Here is a 13552-nt window from a genome sequence, read left to right as displayed (position 1 = left end):
TTTTGTTAAAATATTATAGTTCTTCATTAACCCTTTTGTCACATACTACTACTGACCAACTTTGCATTCTTGCTTAGCCTGACCTAATATATTTATGTGTCCAGAGGGCAAAAGGCTAAGGGATTTCTTTTTCTATTGGTGCCACAAAGGATTCAGTAGTTGTGCCTGAGGTACAAGACCATTTGGTCAGTTCAGGTTTGTTGGAACAGTCCTGACCTCATTCCAGAGAAACTGACTAAAAGTTTGTGATTTTTTTTTTTTTTTTTTTTCATTATTTCTGAAAATGCTGTGGGTTTTCAGGGGACTGGTTGTCATCTTTGTTGTACGGCTACCTCCCATCACAGGTGGAGAAGTGTGGATGTGAAATTATACATTGAATTGGACATAGAAACAAAATCAAGGACAGATGTTTTGTTAGTGACCGTATCTGGTTTTCCTTTGCCTAGCTGGGTTTTCTTGGACTGGAATTCTGTAATTAAAGATGCTGATGAATGGCACCGAATAGTGCATAGGCCTAATGTTGGGTGCTCATAATATTAGATCACTTTTTTCCATTAATAGGTTGTGTCCTTTTGTTTTTAAGGTAGCATGTATTTGTGTATTTAAATATGCAGCTGTACCTTGCTACACTGACTGTATGTGGGTCGTGTGCTTGGACTGACCATATTGTTCCATGGGATTATTTCCATTCTCAGTTTTCCCCATCCTCCATGTTAGGTGTTCATTTATGATGTCTGTGGCTTAGCCTGTAACTCGGCCATTAAATGCTAACTGCATTTTATATACTGTCTTGTCTTTTACTGCCAAAAGGGCTTCTACACTATGACAAAGATTAAAGAAGCATTACATATGAAAATTTTTAAAAAAGGAAACCTTTTTTTTTTCGCTTCCTGATTCTCTACGTTATTATTAACCAAACTTTTTTGTTTAATCTCTAGTTGTATTTTTGTTATTCTTTCTATTCTGGTTCAGTTACAATATCTTTGAAACGTAAAGATCTCATTTTAAAAGGATTAAGATGTGTGATAATACTCCAGAGAGTGAAATTTATTTTCTATACATACAATTAACTTGTCTATTAAACTTTTTGTGTTTTTAGATTGAAGCAAGTGAGAAATTTCTAGCTTCTTTTAACATTCTTACTGCAAATGCAAAACATCAGGCTTGAAATATGTTTCAAGGCTATACTTTTACTCTTGTTATTAGTCCTTGACAAAATTATATATGATTTGCAGTTGTTGAAAACTTTCTGGTATATACTATACAATGATTGGAAAAGTACAAGGTACCAGATAATGTACAAAGATTTTCAATAAATCGCATAAATTATATCAGCAGAGTATTTTATCATCACTGTGTTGTTTGCTAAGAGTATGTCCGTATGGAGTGAGAGGTATAGCAACATCTTCCGTCAAGTAATTCTGAATCTGGAATGGGAGAAATATCACTAGTTAATACTATGGTATTAGGCACACTGCAAAAAGGCACAATAATAGTCAAACGAAAAATTCCTTTATCCAAAATAAGTTATTTTCTGACATTAATTGAATTGAAAATTGCCTTGATTATCTCTAAATCCTCCGTTATCCAAACATACTCAATATCCTATATTCCACTTGGATAATTGAAGTTTGACTTTATGCTGTTTTTAATGAGGTATAAGATTTAACTCATTCTCCTATAGTTCACATTTTAGGATGGATCAAAGGAAACCAAATTGATGAATGTATAATTAAAATCACATTTATTTCTCGTCATGATTTTCCTGCAAATACCATGCTGTTGATGAAAGCACTTTTATAAGTGGTTGTATGCATCAACACAATTTACTGTAGATAATCCTTCCTTTGAAGGAAAACCTTTAAACTCCTGTGTCTTTTAATACAAAACAAGGTAATGGTAAACTAGCCATGTGTTTTAAGTTCCTTTTTTTCCAGTTTAATCATATTTCTTTAATAATCTCCACAGGATGGCTTGATAGTAGAAAACATGCATGATCTTCCTTACACGGTGTGTCCTGGGCCTGAAGTAACTGCAGCGATGACAGTCATTAGCTCTGCAGTGAGACAAACCTGCCCCCATCTCGCGCTGGGTGTCCAGATCCTCTGTGCCGCAAATCAACAGGCGATAGCAGTTGCTCTTGCTGCAGGTAATAGAAATGACTCATCAGTTATTACTGTTGTTTGCTGTGGCATTTACTCTCTGCAAATTGTGCATTGTACTAACATAGATACCATGAAAAATGAGACATGAAAAGCTCACTGTACCCTGAAAAAGCAGAAATTAGATTTTGAGAAAGATGCCTGCTTGATTATAATAGATGATACTTGTGCACTGCTTCAGTAGGAGGCAGCTAAAACTCCCAAGGCCGCTGCCACAGCTTTCTAGGCGAAACCTGTCTAAATATAATGATTAGTTTAAACCTACTCATGTCTAAAAGCCACCTTTGGTGTAACTCTATTTACTTCAGTTAAATTATATTTGAGGATCAATTTAACCCACTGTGGTTAAGCATCCTGTTTCAGCATCTAATTATATATTGTTGCTACTACTGTTATCCATTAAAACTAAGTTTTCATTGCCTTTTTTAATGAATGGATGGAATTAAGCTTTTTATATAATAACAAAAAATTGAGTGTACAGCTAGCCAAACTACTTAAAATTAAATTGCATTTGGGGAAATTAAAGATAAATTAATCTATCTTTATTGCATGAATCCTAGACTTACTAACCTTTCTGCTCCTACTGCTTGCTGAAGCAATTTTAGTTTTCCATATGTAACATTCCATGATTTAAAGATGGAGGCTGGTTTAATATGGAAGGCTTGTACTTCCTGAATACTTCATAAATGGAGGTTAATGCCTGTTTTTGCCCAAATTGCATATGTGATTACAATAAGGTTGCACATTTTTGAATGTACAGATTTTATAAACAGGCAGAATTTTGTAAGAATGCAAAACTAAGATGTTGGTGTTAATTGAAAACCATACTTCAGGTAAAATAATGTAGGCTAACTTATCTGCAGTGGCAGTTTTAATTATGTTGAATATGTTCTAAAAGTCTTAAATTCCTTTTTTCTTGGGGAAATTCTTGTTAATAGGTGTGTTTTGAACAAAGATTTGAGTGCTTTAAAATCAGAACCTGACACTTTCAAGGTATCTAGCTACTTGAAAAACTGACAAAACCTAATTTTTATTGCTGCAGTGGAACCTATATGAAAACAAAATAAAAATGCTAACAGAATCCAGTTTTAGTTTTTAGGGATTGTGTGCATGTAGGATACTTAACGTACATAGGCATTTGCAAAAATATTTATACATCTTATTTTTTAAAAGCAATAGTCAAACTGTTAGTGAGTTATGCATCCTTTTAGGAGCAAACCTGATTACTAAATAAGGGATATAGTGTGGGAACAATATTTCTCTTACTTCTCAGCAATTATTAATGAGGGAGAGAATTCCTGAAGGGCTTGGGTTTTGCTCAGCTCTACTACTGTTCTGCACTATTTGCTCTGTAACTGGAGAACGCCAGCTAGGAAAGGCCTGTGTTTAATGCATTTCATTGAACTTCTCTAAAAATGATTGTCTCAAGTTCACTGAACAGGAAAGCAAAAATAAAAGAAAATCACTTTAAGCAAAGCCATAGTAAAGTGAGTGCTACATTGTAGGTAGCAAATCTTTGAGTAGTTTTTCAGTAGCAACTTAGTAGTGACTTTAATGTCAATACAATTTTAATAGGTAGCTATTAATAAAGCAAGCCCTGTATGCTTTCACTACAAAAAATACTTGCTGAAGGTATTTTAGCCAAAAAGCATAAGTAGCATCTCCTGCTACTATGCAGTCATGTCATTTTCCCTGTGGAAACTGCTATCTTTGGTAGAAATAACCATTCTGAAGAGAACTGCACAGGGAAATCATAAGTGGTCTCTAGGTGAAGCTAATGATTTTATTTTGTGAAGGGGGAAAAAAGTCAGCAGGTTTACAATGTGACTAGAAGGAGCTCAACATCAGCAACACATGGTTAATGCTAATAAACATGTTGTGGGTAGCCAAGTAGTAACAGATGAAATTACTGAATTTTCCTAGTATATTGACAAGGTATTGGATAAATCTGAGAATAATGGTAATAAATCAGGGGATGAGGCATCTGAGAAGGCTGAGAATTTTTTTAATTTATTGAGATTCCTTAGGAAACATTTATTTATTCAACTAGGCACCTAAAGGAAGGAATGCCAGCAAAAATGTGTTTGTTCTGGGTGCTTCAGCCACAGGTATGGGGCAGTGGTAGGAAAACAGTGGGGGATGTTCAGGAAAAAGGGAACCACTGTGTCTGCACTCTTCTGACAAACAAGCAGTTCTTCATGTTATCAAAAAACAACTATTGAGCCAAAACCATCGTTGCCAGCATCCTCCCAGCTCCAAAAGGTTATTGCAGACTGTTACACCAGTGCTGAATGCTCCTGGTTCAGCGCTCCAACAGGTCCACCACAGGGCGTTGAAGGAGGCGGTTGCCCAAGGGCATCCATCCGACAGGCCATGGCATTCTCCTGCCGTGGGCCTCGCTGCAGGGCCCGTGTTCCCCCTCCGTCTGCCCCACAAACCAGCCTCACTGCATCTCATCTTTTGCTTTCGCTTTTGACTTCAAGAGGTTGTGTTGAAAGCTGCCGGATTTCCCTCAGTTCCTAAGGGCAGATATGGCAATGTTAGCCCACTCAAAAATTAGTGTCATTATATACACAAATCGTGGGGGAGATTCATGTCACACCTTTCTTTAATATTAAAGTCCTCTGCTGCTCAATTTTTATACTCTTCTAATGTAGGCATTTTAATTTAAAATACTGTAACATCCCTAAGGAACCATAGAGTGCAAAACATAGAGACAATACAGAATAGTACCGTTTTGTATTTATATTTTTGACTGGAAGCCATCTTAATCTCAAATACTTATTCTCAGAAAAACAACCCTTAATAGTTCATTTTAATAACACCCTCCAAAGACTATCTTCCTTCTTTCTTAAAATGCTCTTTGTGGAGAAGCAAGTCAGAATTTGTTTGCTAGGGTTACCTTTCAATTGGTTCATTATTAACAAGGGTACCATGTGTTTTTTAGAGGTGTATAATTTCCTGTTTGTAGTTTCTGATTTAATTAACTACATCTGCTTGAGGTTGAAACAGAATGATATATATAAGCAGGTTCTATGAGCATTTGTAGAGGAGATAAAAATACGAATGCTCCCTTATGTATTTTTGTTTAGCAAATATTACTGGTTATCATTTCTCAGTGCTCAGGAATGTCCACAATATGTTCACTAAGTCTGGGTCAGATTGAGGCATAGTGTTTGGTTTTCTTACTTATTTATCAGTATGTCTTGTTTCCTGAAGTTAACCATTGTGTTAATTTCATGTACTCATGTTGTTTGTTGTTGATCTACTTCCAAATTACATGGCTTTTCTTTTACTGAAAGCTTGCTAATTATGAAGGACTATTCATATTAGAGGGGACTGTTGTGTCTAGAGGAATTGCCCAAAAGCCCTCAGCTGCTATTTGTGTTTTTCCTCGTTAGTGAGATGTTCTGCTTGGCTCTAATCTATCAGTGTAGGTCTCTGCAGAGGAGATGCAGAGCCTTTATAATACAGGGAGTATATGCTGGTGATACTCCCTTTATTATTTCATACATTCTGCATGCTCTCCATTACCAACATGTAGCAGTGATTGAGAAGAAATAAATAACTGGCCCATCATTAACCTAATGGAGACAAAGGTAATGGTAAGAAGAAGGATTTCAAGAAATATTGCTGTTGTAGAATATTGGCCTGGCCATCTGCTGATCTTCGCGGCATAAAACAGTCCCCATAGCCCTATCTTTGTAGTGATGCACAGGAACGTTTCTGATATTCCAGGTGCCTCTCCCTGTTGTATCTTGACTCCACGGGGTGGAAAACCCAGGCACGTGGGCCAGAGGCAAGTTATGCTCTTGTGTACTGGCCAGAGCTTCAGTCTGGGTGCCTGGGAGCAAGGACTGTGGGGTCTACTGTAGAGTGCAACTTCTCTACACCTGGGTGAGCCTGTGTTATGCTCATCGTGAATCAGGGCTCAGTTTTTACATTTATCTTCTCTCATCTCATAAATTTAGAATAGAATAGCTCGGTTGGAAGGGACTTAAAATAATCATCTAGTCCAACTGCATCTCCACCTGACTGTAAAACTGCCCTTTTTTCCTTTAAGGATCATGTTACTGAAATCCCCTTTCTGAATTAGTCTTCATCAATGATAATGACACAGTTGGTAGCTGATTAAGTGAAGCTTCATATCAGAAGATATCCCAGGTACCCAGATATCTCCATGTCTCTTATAAACACAGCTTTACTGTCTGAGACCGTTCCTTTCCCTCACCCACCAGCAGAGATATCCTCCACGGGAGTTACTTGCTACAGCCCATGATACTGTTTAAGGTGGGATAGAATTGGGCAGAATTGTATACTGCTTTTTTGTTTTTAACTGCCACCATATTAATGCTGTGGTGGGGGGAAGGCAGATAAGCTGAGCACTGCAGCAGGGGTGTGCATGCCTTGGGAGCATCCACAGGTGCTGTGGGGCAAGGCAGTTGAGTGCAGCGGACTCTGCTGGAGACGCTTCTTCCAGGCCTGCAAATCCTGCTGAGCGTGGAAGGAGCTGCTGTAAGACAATGTCCTGAGTAGTAAAGGGTCTTTGCGGCACAGAGAGTGTATGCCTCTAGCATCAATAGCAGGCAAAGTCAATACTCCTCTGAGTTTTCATTTTCAGCACAAAATCAGTCTTTCAGATTCTTTTTGAATTAGGAAGGCAAGAAGAGCTGGGAGCCAGGATTTACTGTGCATATAAAACAAGATATCACCAGTAAAGTTACCTCCAGCATCTCACCTTTGTGTAAAGGCAAAGATGTTTACCTGAAGTCCAGAATTCAGCAGAAACCAGGAGCTGCTGCCTTGCAGAGGCCAGATCCCATCTCTGTGAAAGCAGTAAATCCTAGCTCCCAGCTCCTTTTGACTTTATAACTCAAGGAAGGAACATACCTGAGAAAGGGCTTCTCAATGGTTGCATTGAATTCACTGTTTTGTGGTGTTAAAATGCAGCGATAGCACATTTGCAGCATTTAAGATGGATAAAGGAAAAGTACTATTTCCTCCATCAACTCAGTCTTGCAATATTTTCTCACCCAGCAAAAGTGTTTCAGTCTGTCATTTTTTTTCCTTTTAATCATAAATTATCATGGGAAGGAAGAAAAAAATTAAAGCTTTTCTCTACAACTGATAGACCTCTGCAGCTGTTTGGGTAATGCTGTTTAAGTCGGATTAAAGTAAGTGGAGTAACACTAACTTCTGAAAGAGACAAGCTCAAGTTCCTTGAACAGGCCCTGCAGCGGCTGGTTACTTGATTCTATCATCTTCCTAATACAGTCTTGAAGTTCTGTTTATTAGGTTTTGTTGGAAATTTCCTGTTCTTGTTTTCCAGTGAGATTACAAAATTTTTTTGTTCCTATGTAAGTCAGAAATGGCACTGCCTATTAACTATTCAACGGCTATTACTTTTCAACTTGCCAAATGTGAAAGTAAGCAATAGTATCATTCTCACAATTTTATGAGCGTAAAAATGAATTCATTAGCAGAATCTGATTATGGCTTCATAAAACAGAAGGGTAATGATTTGGTGCCTGCACCTATTACAGTTGGTTAAAATTTGTATTTTCATAGCCCCCAAAAACCCAAATAGAGAGTGCAGCCTTGTTAAACTAAGTACAATCCTAATGTTTAGCAGAAAGTCTTAAATTATTAAGGTAAGGAAACACAAACCAAGCTTCCAAAAACAACATGTAAGCAGTGACTTCAGTAAATGAAATTACTTGATAAATAGCCCCTGTCCTGAGTTAGATATTGTGATTGCTGTGGAAATGTAACATACCTCTGGACTCATCGATAGTCTTATGATTAGAGGAGAAGTAATTTTTCTTATTTAAGTCTGAATTGTACTGTAAACTTCGGTGATTTAAACAGACCCTGTAGCTTTTGTTCCTAGACGTAGAAATCTAGCTATTTGTGCAGTGTTTATTACCCAATGTCTACTAGCACCTATAACAATACTTGTGGCACACTCTTGTCTTTGGATCCTGAGAATACTCCATGCTTTCCACCGGCTAATCTCAAGGCACAGGACAGCTCGTATTTGATTTGGCATCCATCTGTGATGTTTCTTGTTTGCTGGAGTCTGTGTTGCTAAGCAATACGGTCTCTTCTCTATCAGGCATAAGCTTCTGTTTCTGCAACTTCAGGGCTTTTGGAATGAAACCGAAATTTAAAAATAAACAGGCACCTTGTCATTTGGTAAATAGATTTTAAAGATTGTTTATGTTTATATTTGAAATGTGTTAAGGTGAGGCCTCTGTTGCCTAAGCAGTTCTCTGGTGGGTGGGATTGCATCCTTGATGGCTGCCTTCACATGTGTTGGTTTCCTTGGTACGATGTCAGCTCTAATTAAATGTGCAGCTGACTCCAAAGCTGGAGCCGCAGCAGAGCTTCACAAGGGCCTGGAAGAGACCTCTAAAGTAAACTGAAAGAACAGCAAAAGCTGGACAAGATGAATGCAGAGCTTTTACACGTATGTTAAGTGACAGGTGAAATACACTTCAAGGCTATGAAAGACTGGAGAGAAGAGGGGAATACAATAAGGGAGTCAGGATTCAATCTTGTGCCTCACAGCTGTGGGCTTATTGCACCATGGCCCAAGGCTTCAGTATTTCAACACAGATATTTCAAGGCCGTGTAGGGGGTCCCTGAGAGTAGATGAATGGCCTGTGTGAAGTCATTGCTATTTGTAATCTTCCTCTTAAGTATCCATCCCACAAAACCTTCCTAGAGCAAAAAATGAACGAATATGGTGGAATCTGTGTCGCTAAAACATGGTAGAGTTGATGGTTGGAGTAAGTTCAGGGTAGAGTGGAAAATGTTTCACTCCTCCCAAACCTTATCTTTTTGTACCTTTGGCACAGCTCTAGAAGTAATTTGTTGATGCTGTGCTGTGTAGAAAACAGAAGCTACATTCAGATGGAGAGTCAAACAGATTGTATACCCTGTGTCGCAGGCTGTGTCTTCTTGCCTGATTTCCTAAAGAAAGAAGACTTAATGCTATTCCTCTGATTCTGATGGCCAACTTCAGGCATATTTAACAGGGGAATAGACGTTGGAAAAGAAGGAATACAATGAAAGAGTATCTGGAAGGAGGGGAGACACCCAAGTTAATGACCCTTTTTGGAGAGAAGATGCATCATTAGGACAAAGGAGCTGTGTTTTAACCCACCTGTCCTCTGTCGGCACGTGCCTACTGGCAGGTTGTGGCAAGAGGGAGGGCAGGGTGTGCAGCTGCCTGCTCGGAGCCACATGGGAACAAACTGATAGAGGCTGAGAAAGAGAAGGGAACCGTGGGGATAGGGAGAAAACGGGTGGACTCTATGGGAGAGAAGGGGGTTGAAGGTGGTAAAATGGAAAGAAGAAGTTGGAGAGAATATGGGTGAAAATAAAGAATGTAAAACTTAAATATGTGGAAAAGCAAGGTTGGTTAGTCCTAGCGCATATGGAACAACTTGTGCTGGGATTAAATAAGAGGGGCAGTAAGGTGGGGAGTTGTTTGTTTTTAGTATTTCTGTTTTTCAGTCTTCAGTTTTAGCTAAGATATTGCTAATTTTTTTTTTTTCAGATCTTGATTTTATCCGGGCTGAAGGGTTTGTGTTTTCTCATGTTGCTGATGAGGGGATTATAAATGCCTGCGCAGGTAACCTGCTACGATACAGAAAACAAGTTGGAGCAGAGAACATTCAGATTTTTGCTGATATTAAAAAGAAACATAGGTAAATACAAGCAATATTTTATGTAAATATGAATGTAATAATGATCTTATGTTTTTCTCCATTTTCTGATTTTTTTTGATGCCTATTTAGTGTCAGGAAAGTTAATGATATAGGGAGAAATTTATTGTTCAAGCAAGGTCTTGCAGTGCTATTAGGAGATACGTTTAAAAATAAATTTGCACCTGTAAGCTGCAGGTTGCTGCATCTGTGAAGTTTGCAGTTGTTTAACCTTCAAGATTTATAAATGCAGACTGTAAAAGTTTTGCATCTGGTATTAGGTGAGATTTTGTGTACTTGTGTATATGCCTGTTATGTTTAAAGAAATTTTGTTTCTGGAGGCTAGGCATCCAAGATGATCTTTAGTTATGCAAGCAGTTGCCATATAAAAGCATCCAAATCATAATATTTTGGCATTTTTAAAAAGATATTCTCTTTTTTCTCTTTTCTGCCCCTAATACTGGTTTCTTCTACTTAAAACAGTGCTGTCTATGTATGGATTATGTTCTATGATTACCAAACAGAAAGAACTTACGACAGATGAATCCAGTTTCTTTTCTGCTGATACTTTATCATAACTGTCACATGGTACTTTCAGCTATTAGATGTCACTCTTTGGGTTTTGTGTGTCATCGTTGTCCCCCCCCCCAAAGAACTGCTCAAGTGTTATGTATTATACATGCTAAATAACCTAATTAAAATGTTTGTGTGTAGTATGTGGGTAATTGTGAGAATAACCAAGTCAGGAAGATCTTAATTACCTAATAAACAGGTAATAAATTTCAAAATAGAAAGGAAACAATGTGATGTGGTCAAATTAAGCTTTTAAGGTCCTTCCAGAGTGCTTTCTTTCTAATGATTTCTTTATATATATATATATATGTATATGTATGTGTGTGTATATATATATAAATAAAAACACATTGCATTAGCTTTTTTTATAAAAAATTGATTGCATCATGTGTTTTTTTTTTTCCTTTATCTTGACAATTGATGAATTGATATTTGGATTATACTTCCTATTGTTCAAAGGGTTTGCATTTTAAGAAAGGAAAAGAGATTTTTGTTTCAGGCAGATTCATAAGCTGAGAAGGAAGTGTTAAAGGACTTGTTGTTTGAGTCTTTTAATGTAGAAAAGCATGCCCGCCACTGAGAGCTGCTAGCCTTCTGTTCTTTAAATGGGGAGAAACTATTTTCATAGTCTACGTGCTGTGTTTCAGCTACCCTCTATGTGCTAGTTTTAGGGTGCCTATTACTCTTAAGTCCTGTTTCAACGTCATTATATGTATTAGGTACTTAGGCCTGCCTTTCTCCAGCTGCAGAAAGGGAGTTAGTGTACTTGTTTTTGCATCCATCGCCATCAGTGGAACGCACTGCACACACACGCTGCCTCTGAATATGGCCAGAGTATGGCCCCCCCCAGAGCGTTGTCCATCCAGGCTGATCCAGGAAAGAGGTTGGCTCCATCACTGCTCATCAGTGCAACATGTTGGCCATAGCCATTGTTTTCTACTTAAATGGAAATATAGAAACAACAGAGTCACGTGTTGAACCAGCAATGGCTGGAATTCTTTCAAAGTTTAGAACTGCTTAAATTAAAAGCTGCTATTGCTATAAAGTGCGCCACCCATATATGAAAGACTGCTGTTGAAAAACTAGGTTGCAGGTAACTGATGTTTGTAACTGTTGTGCAAGATGATTCCTGTGATTATATCATAGGTAATAACTATACTTTCTGTTAGTTGGACTTTGTGAAATGAAGTGGAGGGTGTTAATTCTGTTCTAGGCAACAGGATCTGATTTATGAATGACTGCACATCCACAACTCCCACTTGAAGTCGGAGAGCTGTGTGTGCTCAACATTTCTGAAATACAGGTGCTTGACATGTAAGCAGCTGTCTCAATTGACACTTGGTAGTTCACACTTAGCAATCACTCTTTAGAGACAGGAGACCCAGAGCAATAGACGGATCAATTGTGGTTCCCTGATGATGATGAGGTTGGGTTTTTTCTTCTTGTTTGTATTGCAATTTTGCTTCCCGTTTTAAAACAGGACACTTACTTACTTGCACTGTCTTGCAAAGCCTGCCTTTGGTTGTTCTGACAGCGGGGAAGATGAAGAAATGCAGTCTAAACACTCAACAAGATGGATAACAAATGTGTGTGCCGACAGTAACCACAGGGTACGTTCCTGCTGTTTACAGTGCTCACGCTCTGACGGCAGATGTCAGTGTGGCCGAGACCGCTTCTGCTGCCGAGCTCTTCATGGCTGATGGGGTCGTACTGACTGGCACGGCTACCGGATTGCCCGCAGATCCTCAGGAGCTGAAAGGTGAGAGCTGTCATATGAAGGTCGGACAACAGGCAGTGAATCAGCTTCTGGATTAATGTAGAAAGAAATCTATATGTCCACTGGTCCCTAAGGAAAAAAAAAGAGGGAAGAAAAACTCTCACCGTAGGGTTTGGTTTGATGTAGCAGAACTAATGTGATTGAGGTGCTATTCAGATTGGCTGTTGTATGTTTCTAAACAACAATTTGGCGGGACAAAAATGAAAAATATTTCAAGCTTTTATGACACTGAATGATGTTGAGGCTTAAATGAAAAAAATGTAAAAAATGTATGTAAAATGGGTTAAAAACCTACCTGTTCCATTTCTAAAAAGTCTTAATATAAGAAAAAGGTACTTCATAGCCTTATTAGAAAACTAACTATAAGTCTTTCCATTGAAGAGTTAAGCATTTTTATCTTTCACAATGAAAATGGAAGTCCTGCAAGAAAAGAGGCATTTTGGTAAGGCAACGTTCCAAACAAGAATATCGGGGAAAATACTGCTTAGAAGATTTTCAGAAAGAATGTAAGTTAATTGGTAGATAGAAAGATATTACATCAAAATAATTTTTAAATGGTGTGGACTTTTTATCAAGGGAGAGTCATTTGACCCATGAGCTCTGACCTTTGCAAAAATTTTATATGATTCTTCATATTTTTATATTGGCATAAGTCTGGGCTGTCTTCATGAAAATGGATTGCTCCCATGCTAGAATTAAAGTTCTATCATGGGGGCATTTGATTTTCATCACTAATTTAGATTAATGGCTTGAACTTGAGGGTCTCACTACATAAAATAGAATGTGTATTTTTTAGGTTTTATTTTTGCTGACATGCTTAAACTTAGCATGTTTTGAAGTTCTAGGGCAGAGTGAATTGTATTCAACTTATGTTAGCTGATGAGGGTGAAAACCATACTTTACTTGCCATAGATACCTGGACCTCAAACATCTTTTGAAATAATATGAAATCATTTAGCGTTTTCAGGGTTTTACCTATATCATACATGCTTAACAGCATTTAAAATGAATGTTGAACTTGTCAAAATGGTTTTTTATTTAATACATATTAAGTGAACTTTTTGCCAAATAATAGGTTATAAATTACTACGCTTCAGTCACCAATGCTAAAAAGAAAATGATGGTTTGGTGTGAATATTGAACTCTTCAATTAGTTGGGTCTTTTGGTACGGTAAACTAGAAATGATCCATGGAACAAGTGACCCTGAAAGCCAGGCGTATTTTCAAGACTACAAAATTTTGTTACTCTAGAGCTCCAGCCCTGTCTGCAATAAATGTCTCCACCACCCTTAATGCAGATTAAATAATTAAAAAAAAAAGGATTTGAT

General features: G+C 37.8%; 1 protein-coding gene across 4 annotated transcripts in view; it reads left to right on the top strand.

Annotated features, from left to right (window-relative positions):
- LOC309594456 (uncharacterized protein F13E9.13, mitochondrial-like) overlaps positions 1 to 13552 on the top strand; it is a 55895-nt gene that overhangs the window by 7735 nt on the left and 34608 nt on the right. For all 4 annotated transcript variants that reach the window (XM_082320284.1, XM_082320285.1, XM_082320282.1 and 1 more), the window contains 3 exons: positions 1969 to 2149; positions 9727 to 9877; positions 12079 to 12206. In XM_082320284.1, the coding sequence (XP_082176410.1) occupies positions 1969 to 2149; positions 9727 to 9877; positions 12079 to 12206 (460 nt within the window). The remainder of the gene's footprint in view (positions 1 to 1968; positions 2150 to 9726; positions 9878 to 12078; positions 12207 to 13552) is intronic.

The sequence above is a fragment of the Platalea leucorodia genome (genome assembly GCF_965183815.1).
Source record: "Platalea leucorodia genome assembly, chromosome: 8".
Taxonomy (NCBI): Eukaryota; Metazoa; Chordata; class Aves; order Pelecaniformes; family Threskiornithidae; genus Platalea; species Platalea leucorodia.
The sequence above is the reverse complement of the archived record's forward strand: the minus strand, read 5'-3'. Positions and strand labels throughout refer to the sequence as shown.